At 39.1% G+C, this 15,819-nt stretch overlaps 1 protein-coding gene across 2 annotated transcripts in view; it reads right to left on the bottom strand.

The window, feature by feature from the left end:
• Positions 1 to 202: 202 nt before the first annotated feature.
• lactbl1b (lactamase, beta-like 1b) overlaps positions 203 to 15,819 on the bottom strand; it is a 36,688-nt gene continuing 21,071 nt past the window's right edge. For both annotated transcript variants that reach the window (XM_088338894.1, XM_088338895.1), the window contains 5 exons: positions 15,029 to 15,135; positions 10,241 to 10,398; positions 6,910 to 7,157; positions 5,235 to 5,340; positions 203 to 2,313 (listed from right to left, as the gene is read on the bottom strand). In XM_088338894.1, the coding sequence (XP_088195020.1) occupies positions 1,335 to 2,313; positions 5,235 to 5,340; positions 6,910 to 7,157; positions 10,241 to 10,398; positions 15,029 to 15,135 (1,598 nt within the window). In that variant the 3' untranslated portion in view covers positions 203 to 1,334. The remainder of the gene's footprint in view (positions 2,314 to 5,234; positions 5,341 to 6,909; positions 7,158 to 10,240; positions 10,399 to 15,028; positions 15,136 to 15,819) is intronic.

Raw genomic sequence — 15,819 nt, 5'->3', positions numbered from 1 at the left:
ACGGATGAATGTTTCAACAGATAACTAGTAGTTGGCAGTATAATGGCCTGCAATTCTCTTTTGAGCGTAGGTTTTAAAACCACTGCCCGCTCCTTCTTAAGATGTGAGGCAAGAAAGCCGAGTTCTACACTCCTTGGTTCAAAGGCAATCAGTTTTTTTATATTACAAAACAGCAACAAAATTACATGCTTTTCCCACAACACGTGCGATTATACAAAATCAAAAAACAGAAAACAAAGCAGAAGTCTGTAATAATAATTATTTAAGATTATGTGGTTTCCGAGCATGCACATTTGGCAAACTGGCTGTGTGTGGAATTAACCAATCACAATCAAATTTACATCTCATTAGTCACCACTCACCTGCCACCGACAACTGCCTTTCTGTAACTTTCTATGAAGTTCAGCTGTTCCATTAAGCATTTTCCATTTAGTGTACTCTGAATTTCAGTGTTTGCTCTCATATATGTATTTGACATGTATTTAATTTTCATATTAAATTACACATACAAAACACCAGCGCTAGGTCCCTTGAAAATGGTTTCAACCTACATGCGCGAATAAACATTGTTTCCGCATTCAACTTTTGACTTTCATCAAAGTAAAGACGTAACAATGTTTTTTACTTCTTAGGAACTCAACCAATTAGTTTGTTCCAGAAAAGTGTATATTCAGATTTCTGTGCCCTTTTACATGGCCTCAGAAAACCTGAATATCTGCAATAATGTTATCCTTAATCCTTAATCTTGAGTTAGTCAATTTGTCTGGAGCCGTAGTCGGAATATGAACAGGCTCTAACCCTGTAAGAAGGTGCTTTGTTTTTGTGTGTGATACCTACAGTATCTCATGGCTTTACTTATCTTTGCAAACTTGAAATTGAAACATGAAACATGAAACATGAAAAAAAAGGAAATATTAATCATGTCGACACAATTTTTGCTGAAGGTGTCATCATGTGAAACCAGACATTTTTTTTTTAATGATTCACCTTTTGTCTGGTATTGAGTGTTGTAGCACTAAGCATAATCCCCAAAAGAAAACCCTCACCAAACTGATTTTCAGAGACAAAACCATTGACATAGAATTTGAATAGCGACAACTGATAAAAAGTAACATATGTACAGTTACCAATTTTCCTATTCCTGAATAAATACCCCCATCAAGTAAGAAGTGAAAGACAAAAAGACACAGAACGTAATGACTTAATGGAGAGCAGAGGAAAGGCTGCATCCGGGCAAGAGACAATATGACGTGTTCCCACTGTGAAAAGCTGAGATGACTCACTTTCCCAACACGTAATGGCCTTAGTTACAGTCACATTTAGATGGCTGCCACTCAGCTGGAGAATGTTGGCTTGCGTGCTATCCGCAGAACGTTGTACGTGTTTAGGCCTGGTGCATCGAAGCCGGGTGATACTCCGCGCTTGTCAAAGGCGTAGAAGTTAAACAGCTGTCCATCCTGTGCCTCCAGGGACACAGAAGCTGTGCCAACCCTGAGAACGCAGGGATACTCTCTTTCGAAAACCACCTTGAAGACGCGCTCCACCAGGTAGTTGAGCTTTATAGTTCGGTACATCTGCGGAATTAGTTCTTCTATCTGAGGGCCAAATTGCTGCATGATGAGGACGCCATCGGGGTCAGCTTTGATTTCGTAAAAGGTGACGTTGCTGTAAGTGAAGAATCCCATATAGGCTTCCGGGTTTAGGGGCGCCGAGAGAACCCTTCGGGCCTCCCTGAAGGCTCTTCCCAAGGCTGGGATGATGTGGCTGTAAGCTTTGGCCACCACATCCTGCTTTTGAGACCGGCTGCCGGCCATGAGCACGACCAGGCCCAACTTGAGTCTTGGCACCAGGGAGAATGTGGCAGAGTATCCATCTAGGTCGCCGTCTTTCCGCAGCATCTCATAGCCCAACAGTTCGTTCACCTCCCACGGCGTCCCTGTGCGATTGGCGAAGTAATCTTTATCACACCGAAACAGTGGTGTGAGCATGATCTTTAAGGAGTCTGGGTCCAGAAGCTTGCGATGATAGGCCCCCAGCAGCATCATTGCCAGCTTGGCCAGGTCTGCCGCTGTGGAGAACATCTGACCTGATGGGCGGTACCAACCTAGGTCGTAGAGAGGAGCAGGCTTTCCATTGGAGTACACGCCCACAGCCACCTGTCCTTGGAGCCCCGGCGTGATGTCAAAACCAGTGTCCTCCATGCCTAATCGATCCAGGATGTTATCAGAGACCCAGCGCTGGTAGTCGACGTTGACCACACGCTCAGACATCACATGGGCCAGCAGCGAGAAGGCTAGGTTGCTGTAGTGACATCTGGAAAGACAAACAATCATTTTAAAGTCTTGAAGAATTTCACCAATTGTTACAACACAACCTGCATTTGTGTTGTATTACTTTAAGGGAGACATAATCAGCTGAGTCAACTTTCACAAAAATGCCAATCTCTTACTAAAAACACATGTGGTGTTTTGTTCCAAACATCTGTCTGAGAATTACAGCACATTCGTGCGCAATACATACACACGAATACCATTCAAAATCATATATTCTTTATCCTCTGTGAAAAATAAATACTTTTGTGGTGTGATCGTTTCTATGTAATTCACATGTTTCATACTGCCTCCAGTTGTTGTTTTACCCAAAAAAGTTGGTCAATTTAAATATAATTTTCATTATTTTTCTAGAGAAACACATATATAGTATTTAGTAAGAAAGCTAAGCTAAGACTTAAAATGCACAATTTTCAAGAAGATGGCAATCCAAAAGTTTCATAACAATGTTGTTGTTTACCATTGTTTGGGCTGCTACAAGACTATATTATTGTATTTGTAGAATTTAAGAAGCTCTAACTGTTACCATCCATCTCCTAGGATGACGACATTGATATTTCCCAGGCTTCGTCTTATGACAAATCACGATTGTGCTTCAGGAAGCAGGTTAACTGACATTTGTTTTTAGTTTAGCTGGGTATCATCAATTTTATCAACTTTAACTCATATTTTACAAACACTAAATAGCAGTACCGTGTTTAGACTATTGATCGCCCTTACAATTTGTTATTGTTAGCATATCATTTTGGTTGACTTCTTCATTGGGAACATTCCAATTAAAATTCACAATTTCCATTTCAATTTTTTTTTTATAGCTTTTGCATATTGTAATTGCTTTTCTCAATGATTGTCTGGCAAACAGTCTATGGTGGTGTAGGTTAATCATTTTACTTATGTATATTGATTTCCTTCAATTTGATAACAGACATTTCCATTTGCATTTTTTTTATTTTATTAGTGCTATTTTCATTCCAATTTCTTCTTGTAATAACCTAGAAAGGGTCAACAGCATTTCCATCCCTCTGGTGGTTTGCCATCTCTTTGCGACAGACGTAGCTTCAGCACATTACATATTCATACCTGTACATACGTATTGTTTTTAAATCAATATTTCAAATTGTATGGCCATGCTCAGACACTCTGTCTAGTTATGTATTCTTTGTGCATTAATATTATGATTTCTGCACTAATGGAAACTTTTAGAGGTGTCTTTCCTCTGACACGCACTGAATTATAAGGTTCTATTCAATAACAATCTCTGGGCCAGAGGAAGGAAACCTTGAACTGTTTTCTTCACAAGTGTTGTTGTATAATTATTTCTGCACTATTTGTCAGTTTGTATTTCCTTGATTTTAGTTGAGATTTGTTTATGTATCTGCGTTGTCATGTTTAATTATATTACACAGTTTTTTGTTATTGCTCCCTTGTATTAAACTCTTTTGAGTCCTTGTCAGGTCAATGCCATTATAATGGCCATTTTATGCCATAGTCCTTCTAATGTGTCACTATGTTTGACACTTTTTATTTTTCTACAACAAATATTATTGAAACATATCGTTGTCTCTTGGCCCAGGGTCACACTATTTCAATTTTGGGATAAATTGTCACTTGCTGACTTCCCTTAACTTATTTTTTAATTTTTAATTTTGCACCACAGTGAAAATGATGATCCCGTTTTTGTTACTTATATCATCGAACTAATTCCCAATGGATTTACATTCTTGGTAGATAAAATATGATTTGAGATGCAAATATTTGGCTTTGTGAAAACAGTTACATCCCACTCCCATTCCCATTTTTATACTGGTATATAAGAAAAATCACTTGCAAAAATATATTTGAAAAGAAATTACTTACATTCATACATACATAAAATATTTCTGTGGCCACCAAAATTATAAAAATACAATTAAGTTTAAAAAAGACTTTTTGTCGTGTAGCGCAAAAAGCTTTAAAGGTTAAATACAATGCAATAGGATACATCAGAAATAAATATAGCGAAACAGTTTGGCGATATGTCAAGAAGAATTTTATTACAGTAATTCCTTGTTTCTCAAGTTCCAAACCCGCCAACCCTTTAAAACTCACCTTTGCACCTAAAAGTGTGGCCTGCTGAATTTTGGTTATAGCTGTGCCATGCTCATCTAAAATAACCATCAAATCCATGGAGTCGTAACCTTTATTTTCGTACAAATGTTCTCCGATGAAATGCAAGGTATTCTTTTACCAATAAATACTCTCTTAGGAGGGGCAGCACGGCGACGCAGTGGTTACACGTGTGCGGCACAGTTCTGAGGTCATGGGTTCAAATCCAGCTACCAACCTTCCTGTGCGGAGTTTGCATGTTCTCCCCGTGCTTGCGTGGGCACTCCGGTTTCCTCCCATATTCCAAAAACATGCATGTCAGGTTAATTGGCCGGTCAAAATTTTCCCTAGGTGTGAATGAGCGAGCGAATAGTCTGTCCCTGTGTGCCATGCGACTGGCTGGCAACCAGTTCAGGGTGTCCCCTGCCCACTGCCCGAAGATGGCTGGGATGGGCTCCAGCACCCCCGCGACCCTACTGAGGATAACGGATGGATGGACTCTCTTGGGAACTGTTAAGCCAATCAGAATGCTGAACACAATGCATGATGAATATTTGTGAAGCAGTTAGACTATGAAAGGTCATTGCAAGGGATTACTGTAGATGAGTTAGGATTATTATCATTATTATTATCATCACTTTTTTCCCCCTCAATTTGTACTTTGGTTTCGTCATCTTTACGGGCAACTATCTTGTGGAAAGAAGGAAAACATTTTTCTGTTAAAGTGGCCTTACTGATAGAGGAGCATATCATTTGAAATGTGACATATATTGTGTTTCTGACGTTTTCCGGACCAAAACTGATGTATCCAAAGCTTACTTGGTTCCCGGATCAGCGACAAGGACATCATCTTGCAGAAGGTTGATTGCAGATTGAGTCTTTCCTTTCCAGAGAAGATTTGTTGCCCTTAGTCTCCTGGGCAGGCCTACAGTTGAAAAATGAACTCACTTGAAGACAGAATTTGTATGCATGTCACAGACATAGAGCACAAACACCTTTGCTGCTTCCTGCCAATATGTTGCCCTCCTTTCACTTGTTGTTCTCGCGACGATCGATTCTTTCGCTCGATGTGGCTATTTAAGAGCAATGAATCATATGACACAGGCTATGGGAGGACAAATACTGACCATCTAGCTTGTCAAATTTGTCTCTGTAGTCATGCCCTTCAGTGTCAGGGCATGATAGTAATTTATAGATAAATGAATTGGGTTTAATGTGCAGGCTTCTCTGCTCTTGTCATATTGTTGTTGACTTAGGTATCACTTATATCGACTTGTATGTATTTGGAAAAAACAACTTTTGATTTTCAACCCTTTGAATTTATTGTTAAAAAATATCTATACCGTATGTGCAAATTTGTGTCAATTCTTCAATGCTGGCACTACTATATTTATTGATGTCTATTTTTTTAGCATTTTGAGCCACCTAGTATGGCCGATCAAAACATGCCCATATCGAAAACAAACAAACAAAAACAGCACATGTGAACACTAAAACATGTTATACGAAAAATGAATAGAAAAAAGAAGAGTAAAACGTTTTTTGTCAGAGACATTATTTTTGCATCATTCATGCTGACGCGTCAGTGGCGTAAATGTAATACGTCATAGAGCGTAATGTTTAAATAAATAAATTGAGATCTAATTCTCAGCATGGAGGCTGGGTGTTTAGCACGTAGCCCCACGGTGCAGAAGCTAAGGGTTCATGTCCAGCTACCGCAGTTTCCTCCGGTTTAATTCGTATGTTCCCCCAATGCCTGCGTGGGTTTCCTCCGGGCACTCCGGTTTCCTCCCACATTCCCAAAAACATGCGTGTTAGGTTAATTGGTCGGTTCAAATTGTCCCTCGGTGTGGATGAGCAAGTGAGTTGTCTCTCTGTGTGCCCTGCGACTGACTGAAAACCAGTTCAGAGTATCCTCTGCCCACTGCCCGAAGATAACTGGAATGGGCTCCAGCACCGCCGCAACCCTAGTGAGGATAAGCGAGGTGATAATGGATGGAGATCTTAATCTATTTATATATTTAGTGTTCATACCTACATTTTTGTCATTTTTGTAATTTGAGTATATTAACATTTCTCTCTCGCTCTCTACCTACCATCCATCCATCTATCCACTCATTCTCTCATCCATCAAAACAAAATATATTGATAGTATGTAAAAATGATGATAATCAAACCTCTGAGTTATAGTTAAAATTGTCCACATAACAAAATTGTCTGCATAACAAATTGATGGCGACAGGGATTTACTCTAAACCTTTTCGAATGCATAAAAAAGGTCTATTAATTATTGATCAAACTGAGGGAAAGAAACAACTATTTTCCACTCGCAGGACCATTCAGAGCCAATATACCATCGCAGGTACAGGTCAAAATCGTAAGTTTTTCGGTGGTGATCCAAGATTCAATCCTAAACCTCTAAACTCCAAGGCAGATACAAATGCCAATATTTCACCATGCTGCCCTTTTACTTTACATTCCACGCTGAGATTACCTGAGAGTTGACTAGCCATCCTGCGCAGCGTCACTGAGGAAGAGCGTATGGGCACTTCGCCGCTGTCCAGAAAAATCAGCCCGTCTGTGATGTATTTGAGCTCCGAGTCACGTGCCCTACCCATTGGGTTCTTGATGGTGAAGTTATTCACGTACTTCTCCAGCGGGTCGTCCAGCGAACCGATCTTGCCGTCCTCCCACAGCCGGTACAGCATCAGTGTAGGAAAGATTTTGGAAAGGCTTGCAATTCTGAGAACAAAGCTTAAGTTAAAAAACATGCATTCAAATGTTTTCAATCATGTGACATGCCATCGTTCTGAGCACAAAAGTATAAAGGTCAAGTTAATTCTCTCCGGATGGACAGCCACGCTATCTTTTGCATCTACAAAGTAGTGCAAAGGTTAGTTTGATCCCTTATGAGCTAAAATTGGTCTCTGTCAGAAGCCTTACTTGGGCTCATGGGGACAACCAAAACATTTGAACCCATTGATTCACAGTTAAAATCAATTTTTTGGAAAGTTCCAAATGTCTCCCCACAAGAACATCGGTGGTCAATAATAAAAGGTCGCATTTAAACAGCAGAAAATTAACAATTGGGTACTCATCGTCATCTCACAAAATCAGTAATCAGCGTATAATTTTTAAGGACAAAAATAAAACAAAATAGTTCTGTTTTTAATAATAGACACAGGCAAAGGAGATTACATAGGATGCCAGCTCATTATTTTGAATGTTATTCCTCATGGTCATTTGTTAGACTATTATGCACTGTTTACATTATTGCCGCTATTGGCCAATCATGTTGCTGTCCTTTAAGTCAGACCTCCTTTTGAAACCTAGAATATTTGATTAAAAGAAAAGGATCAAAGGAGGGCTTTTCAAACATGTTGGAATTTATTGTCATAGTTTTGGCTCCTTTCCTGTTTTTCTTGCAAATTCAAAATCCATTGATGTCCTCGCTCTGAATTTTAAGTGTCTACTACACTATAAACTTATCCAAAGACATTTCAAATTCCATAAAGGACTTTAAATGAAACAATCAACATTCCTGTTAAAATAAAATGAAAAAGATTAATACAGAAAACGATAAGTAAAATATTCTAAAAATAGGCAAATCAGGTTATCTATCTATTTTTTTTATATTTATGTATTTAATTATTCATTTTAATGGAGCGATTTTATTGAATTGTGTGTGTTATTTTCGATTGTTCTCGATTGTTCTCAGCTCAGGGATGCTGCTGGAAATGTGAATTTCCCTTCGGGGATGAACAAAGTATCTATCTATCTATCTATCTATCTATCTATCTATCTATCTATCTATCTATCTATCTATCTATCTATCTATCTATCTATCTATCTATCTATCTATCTATCTATCTATCTATCTATCTATCTATCTATCTATCTATCTATCTATCTATCTATCTATCTATCTATCTATCTATCTATCTATCTATCTATCTATCTATCTATCTATCTATCTATCTATCTATCTATCTATCTATCTATCTATCTATCTATCTATGTACTTTTAATGGGATGTATCTTGTTTTAATTATTTATCTTTTATCTTTGAAGGAACCATTTTTTCTTTTTATCCCTCCAGGTTTTTATTAATTTAAATACATACACAATTTCAATTTCGAAAGAAAAATATATCAAATACAAGGTCCTTTAGCAGACAAAGAGCCTTTGAGCCTTTAAAGGGTCACACAAAAAAGGATGCTATCGCCACAAAGTTTGTTTTTCAAGAAAAATATGAGGCCCGCTCACAGATTCAGTCTGGCCTGTGAGACAAAGCTGAGAGAGGCATGAAAGAAAAATAATGACCTGCAGTTTTAAATATGTCCACTGGATGTTGTCAAAGATGACTGCCATTCCCAAAGCTGTATATGCTGACTACCATTTATCATCCAGAGAAAAACATTCCCATGTTGTTTTACTTAAAATAGTCACGAATGTACTGTTTAAGGCAAACAATTGCACTCACCCTGTCGAAAAAAATCACAATCAAAAAGTAGTGTCTGGGTGTCTTTGCAAAAGTTTAAATATACTTTAGCTCCAATTTGGAATAGATATAAAATCCAACAGTGAAGTTCCCAAATTCAGATAAACATTATCAGACATTCAAATAATGAGTTTTAACCCGACCTGCCAACATCAATATATAAACTAATAAAACTAATAAAAATGTGTTGTTATTTCGATGTCTTTCTTATCCCTTTGTGTGTCGGCATAAAAACTATATTTTTCATCAAGCTCATGGACAAAATTCAAATAGCTGGATACATTTTTCTTTACTTTAAAAAAATATATATTTTATGCACCAAGATATTACATTTCCTGCAATAAAGCATTCCTGACGTAGTACTACTCCATTGAGTTTTTCAATGCAAAATGATTGAATTTAGTGCTCAAAACACAAATATTGATATTCTATTATTTTTATTTTTAAGGTTTTATTTTTAAATAAGTATTTGTATTATTCAATGATGCAAATGATTTAGAAAAAGAAATAACTGAGGGCGGCAGTAGCTCAGGAGGTAGAGCGCTCGTCTTGGGATCCCAGTCCGAATCCCGGCTCGTCCGTGTTACATGTAGAAGTGTCCTTGGGTAAGACACTGAACGCCTAATACCCCCAATAAGCAGGTTAGCGCCTTACATGGCTGCAAGGCCGCTATTGGGAAATGTGGAGCACATCGTAAAGCGCTTTGGGAAATCATTGACCTGAAAAGCGCTATATAAATGCAGATCATTTCATTTTATTTCCTTTGTATATTTTATGTATTTGAAAACCAATTGGATGAAAAGGTCCCTTTATGAACAGACAGTGAAAGATAGCTTGTACAGGTAAATGCAAACAAGAACAAATGGATTGGCTCGGGTAAACTATTTTTCTCATGTGTTGCCGAGGTACCAGATTTCGGATTCTCTATAAGCATATAAAAAAATTAAATATATCAACCAGCCATCTTTTTCCCTTCGGCCTGGCCCCCGTGCAAATATTTTCAAACCAATGCGGCTTGCGACTCAAAACGTTTGCCCACCCTTGATTTACATGGATGGAACATGGTGTCAAAGCTTGTGTAAGATAAGTAGAGTTTGGGCATGAAATAGACTTCATCACTGCTCACAGATTTAATTCATCTTTATTAGCTATCAGCCACAAGTCGTTGTTCTTGGCCTGAATTCGATACGATGCATAATCTTCGAATTCAATTTCCCCTAATGTGTTGCAATTACTGCAGCTATTATTCAATGATGCAAATGCTTTAGAAAAAAGAAATAAGTGAGCATAATAACGTAGACAAAGTATTGCATTATCAAGTCACCTGTATATAGTGTATTCATTGGGGGGTCCGGAGAACGGATCAGAGCAGTTTCTTTTGCCGAAATTCCCCGTCCATAAAACGGTGTCATTGAGTATGACGATGGCTGAGAGAGCTGGGAGGCTAATTGGATTGATGCTCTGGCGAAGCAAAACGTCTACCTGTGCAGCAACAGACAACACATTATTGCATTAGAGGCCATTCTGAACGGTAGCCTTTTTTCCCAGAAAATATCACAGGCTCCAGGGTCCTATAACAACATAAAATCTGCCAAGTTGGACAAAGTGTTTAGAAAGCTTCGGAACAGTGTCATCAGCTTCCGTATGTTTTAACAGAAGGAAATTAAAAGTAAATGTCTAAGTGCTAAAAGCATCGATTTTCTCAAAGCACATATTTGGCAGCAGGTAAAATTTTGTAAATGTGCCAATTCAAAACAGAATGTACCGGTAATGATAATATGCTAAGGAAGCACTGTAGTTTTGTTCGTCCTTCATTTACATACATACAAGATTTAAAGTTTTGCTATTCTCTGTTGCCACAACAGGGCAGAAGACGGGGAAACCTTGAGTGAGAAAAGCTCTAAAGCACAGGTGTCAAACTGGTGGGCTGCGGGCCAGATCAGGCCCGCTAAGGGATTGAATCCGGCCCGCGAGACAACACTCAGAGAAGCACAAGATAAAAACAAGCTGCAGGTCGAAATATGTCAACTTGATGTTGCTAAAGAATGGTGCTTCTCACAAAGACACTGCACTTGTATTTATTTATCTCTCTCTCTCTCTCTCTCTCTCTCTCTCTCTCTCTCTCTCTCTCTCTCTCTCTCTCTCTCTCTCTCTCTCTCTCTCTCACACTCACACTCACTCACTCACTCACTCACTCACTCACTCACTCTCTCTCTCTCTCTCTTTCACTCACTCACTCACTCACTCTTTCACTCACTCACTCACTCACTCACTCTCTCTCTTTCACTCTTTCTCTCTCTCTCTTTCACTCTTTCTCTCTTTCACTCTTTCTCTCTCTCTCTTTCACTCTGTGTCTCTCTTTCACTCTCTTTCACTCTTTCTCTCTCTCTCTTTCACTCTGTGTCTCTCTTTTTCTCTTTCTCTCTCTCTCTCTCTCTCTCTCTGTCTTTTTAACTTATTTTGCTTTAATTTCCTTTTTTTCCTTTTCTCTTTCTCTCTTCCTACCCTCTGCGCTTTCTTTTCTCTCCTTCTGTCTTTCAATTTCTTTTAGATTTCTTTCTTCCTCTCCCTTTCTTTCCCCCTCTCTCATGACATCTCTTTTTATCTCTTTTGTTTCTCAGGCTCTCCCCCTCTCTCTCTTTCTTTATCCCCCCTCTTTCTCTTATTTCTTTATCTCTCTTTTCTTTCTCTTTAATCTACCGGTCCGGCCCCCAACAGAATGTTTGTTCTATCGTGTGGCCCCCGAGTTAAAATGAGTTTGACACCCCTGCTCTAAAGTGTGAGAATTGGCCCTTCAGAAGGAGCAAGTCGAAATTAATGAGCAGCAGTTTATACAAAAGCAGTGGTAAATAACTAAAATTGGGTTAGGGTTTGATCCAATTTGGGGGTCAGAAACCCACGGCTCTTTTCCACTTTTTCGGGATATCTTTTTGTCTTAATATGGTTTCAGTAGTAGGACAAACATTACACAAATACTTTTAACGTTTTCCAATCCTTTAAATATGTGTAGAGCTCATATTTCATTTCAGCTAGGGGTGTAAGTATGTAACTATGATGTGAGAGGGAAGATCAGCTAGTACGAGTTCATGGGTGGGAAGTGACTGTTTTGACTGCCGCTTTCTCACGAGTACCGGGGTTGTAAAAACGGGGGATGCAGGCAATGTTCCCTCTAATTTTCCACGGGTCTGAGCATTCACACAAAGTCGGTGGGCAACGCTTGAAACAACAGTGAGCAACCATAATCCCAAGTGTGGCAAGATGATTAATTATCAAACATGTCCAAAACTTGACATCAAGTTACATTTTGCTGAGTATCCGGCAATGCAAAATTATTTTTCTCTTTTGAATGAATTGACTCATGTACTATTGCAAAGGTTGTACGGCCTACAAACGTCGTTTGTTCTTACTATTCTTTCACAAGATATCCATTTCTTTTTATTTCCTGATATATTTTGTCGCATAATATTAACATTTTGGGGGGCTTATTTAGTCGGTTGTAAGATACAGAACTGTAGTTAATCACATTTTTTAGTGGAAGTACAATGTTGGCAACAAGATTCACTAATTGGAAATGATTTGAATGCAACACAAACTTTTTCTTCTTTTTTTCCATGTTTTTTTTCTCCTTTTTTTAAATTCCTTTAAAAAAAATCTCATTGTGTTCATTTTTCCGAGCTGTTACTTTTTTCTTTTTTTTCTCTGTTTACTTTTTTTCTGGCTTTTTTCTAAAATTTTTCCTTTTTTTCTCTTCCTCTTGTTTCTTTTTTTCTCAGCTTTTCACTACTTTTTCATTTTGGTATTTTTTTTCATTTTTGTTCTATTCCCCCCTTCTTTTAAGTCATTTTGTGCATAGTTTTTAGGGGCGGCAGTAGCTCAGGAGGTAGAGCGCTCGTCTTGGGATCAAGGGATCCCAGTTCGAATCCCGGCTTGTCCGTGTTACATGCCGAAGTGTCCTTGGGTAAGACACTGAACCCCTAAGACCCCCAATAAGCAGGTTAGCGCCTTACATGGCTGCACGGCCGCTATTGGGAAATGTGAAGCACATTGTAAAGCGCTTTGGGAAGTCATTGACTTGAAAAGCGCTATAGAAATGCAGATCATTTCATTTTCATTTCATTTCATTTCATTTCATTTCAGTTTTACATAATATTTGGTCATGTTAGGATAAGAGAAGCAAAAACAACCTGAAGAGCCGTTTAGGACCCGAAAGAGCCTTCTAGTGAACCGAGCCGAAGAACCCGGTTCTCGACCAACTCTACTAACTTTACTCTACCTCGTTCTTCTTCGACTCGACTTCAAAATACCGCATTTAGGACATCGTCAGGGGAACCCGTGTATTTTTTCATTCACTGTAACTTTGACTTAAGTCGCTTCTTAATTAGTAATTTTAAGCCCTAATTTTTGTGCGCCGGCTAGATTTCCTTGTTCACAGAGAATGTGCGAGCAGTGCGCAAATGTGCACGCGCGCAGCTTAGAGGGACCACTGGATGCAGGTTGTCGCCTTGAAAGTCATATTGTCACATCAAATGGTGGCTCCCCGGCTTGAACTCCCGTCTGGAAAACTGAGCTATCGGTAATGCACCAAAGTCATGGATGCTGACCCCCGTTAAACCCGAAGAGTAGGAACTGGAATCGGGGCCTGCTCTCTTCGGCATGCTTTTTCCACTGTCCCATGAAGAGCTGTGTGGAGCGAACTCCTCCCCTTTTAAAGGGGCAGCGTCACAACCCAGGCAAGTCGCTGTTTTAAACAAACTGGCGGATGTGTGATCGGCAATGGACCCCATAGGTAAAAAGAGAAAAACTAGACTTCTATCAAAAGGCTTGTGTTTTACTTTTATAAATGTATGCTGTGTTTTATTGTTTTCGTTTTGTGGTCCGGACAAGGCGTACGTTATAAATGTTTATTTTTTTTGTTTTTTTGAGTGCTCAAAATAAAAGCGATATTCAAAATTGGGATTCTTTATTGTGTGTATTTTATATTACCAAGGCGATGGAATATGTTGTAATTTATGAATATTCTAATTATGTTAAACTTGAGGCGGTATACTGCAACAGAGTAGTCACGTGGTGCATCATTCTCCACAGGACGCACTGCATCTAACTTAAGCATTTTGAGAGTAGGCTAATAACATACAGTATGTGTTGCATTCATTATGAAGTTCTATAACACAGGTGTCAAAGAGGCGGCCCGCGGGCCAAATCAGGCCCCGCTAAGGGATTGAATCTGGCCCGCGAGACAACACTCAGAGAAGCGCAAGAGAAAAACAAGCTGCAGGTTAAAATATGTCAACTTGATGTTGCCAAAGCCAGGTGCCTCTCACAAAGACACTGTACTTGTATATATATTTTTTCTCTCTCTCTCTCTCTCCTTCTACCCCATTCTCTCCCACTCTTTCTTTCTCTCTTTTTCTCTTCCTTTGTTGCTCTTTGTCTCTTTCTCTCTTTGTGTCTTTTAACCCCTTTAAAATTTAACTTCCTTTTTTCCTTTTCTCTCTTTTCTCTTTCTCTCTTCATGCCTTTCGCACTTTCTTTTCTCTTTTCTATCCTTCTGTCTTTCTATTTCTCTTTGGATGTCTTTAATCCTCTCCCTTTCTTTTTCCTCTTTCTCACGACTTTTTATCTTTTCTTTCTCACGCTCTCTCCCTCTCTCTCTTTTTCTTTCTTTGTCCCACCCTCTCTCCTTTTCCATCCCTCTTTCTCTTATGTCTTTATCTCTTTTTCTTTCTTTTTAATCTACTAGTCCGGCCCCCGACAGAATGTTTGTTCTATCGTGTGGCCTGCAAGTTAAAATGAGTTTGACACCCCTGTTCTATAAGGTGTTTACGTTTTTGCGCCTCCTGTTTTTTTTCTGGTCCGATATGGCTCTTTCTACATTTTGGATTGCAGACCCCTGGTCTAGTTAGCTGAGAAACTTCTTGAAATCCAAATATGGCCGATGCTAATAATTTGCACAAGTGTCTTTCTATTCTTTTATTGCAGAGATCACACTACCCAATGTTCTGACATAGTCAACGTATTCTCCATCTGTGTCTTATCTTCTCGGGATTAGCGGCACAGATGCAGTTACAGACACACCATCGCACCCGCTAACATGAATCTTTCTTTTTCGTACCTTTTCCAGGGCCTCTTTCAAACCAGGAATGGGATGCTTTAGCGGAACAGGCTCGGGGAAGCGAGGGCATCTCATCTCGGATTTGTCATTATCACCAAGACCTTCATCTAGTCGGCACAATGGGAAGGGAGACAAGAAGAGGAAGAGACAATGAGCAGACGCTGCTGGGAAAACAACTCTGCCGAATGACAGAGAGTAAAGCAAGGCCGAATCGTGCAAAGATTGCAAGGATTTAGAATGTTTGCTTTTGTGCTTGCATCCATGTCTCACGATATCATTTGCATTTTAAACTTGAAAATGAGAGCAGCCAATCGATACACACCCTTATCCAGGGAGAGCCAAACCGGGACAGGTGTTCCTGATACGAAACAAATCTGTTTTTTTCTGTTTGTAAACTGCTCAGTTTAAAGGGACACTGTGTACTATTTGACCATTTTGATGTTTTTGAATTGTGCTGTGCAACTAAAAAGGAGATCTAAAAAGCACAAGGAAAATACAAACTACGGAAACTCAAAGTGACGATCATTTTTTTACCCAGCCTTTCTGAATGAATGAATGAATTAATAATAAAAGAATGAATGAATGGCCTTGTCTCCATTTAGTGCACCTTTTCCGCTAGTGCACCTTTTTCCGATTGCTTAAGGCTGGCTCATTCCGGAGTTGTCCGACCCTTAGCTATTAAATCAGCACAACAGTATTTATTTGAGCAGCTCTAAAGGCGGTTGGCATGATCGTTTCGGTGAATTGCTGCTTCCTAGTTAATCAGATCGTTATGTTGGTTGGTGATGTTT

Source organism: Urocampus carinirostris, chromosome 6 (assembly GCF_059441175.1).
Source record: "Urocampus carinirostris isolate Australia breed hairy pipefish chromosome 6, RoL_Ucar_1.0, whole genome shotgun sequence".
Lineage (NCBI taxonomy): Eukaryota > Metazoa > Chordata > Actinopteri > Syngnathiformes > Syngnathidae > Urocampus > Urocampus carinirostris.
The sequence above is the reverse complement of the archived record's forward strand: the minus strand, read 5'-3'. Positions and strand labels throughout refer to the sequence as shown.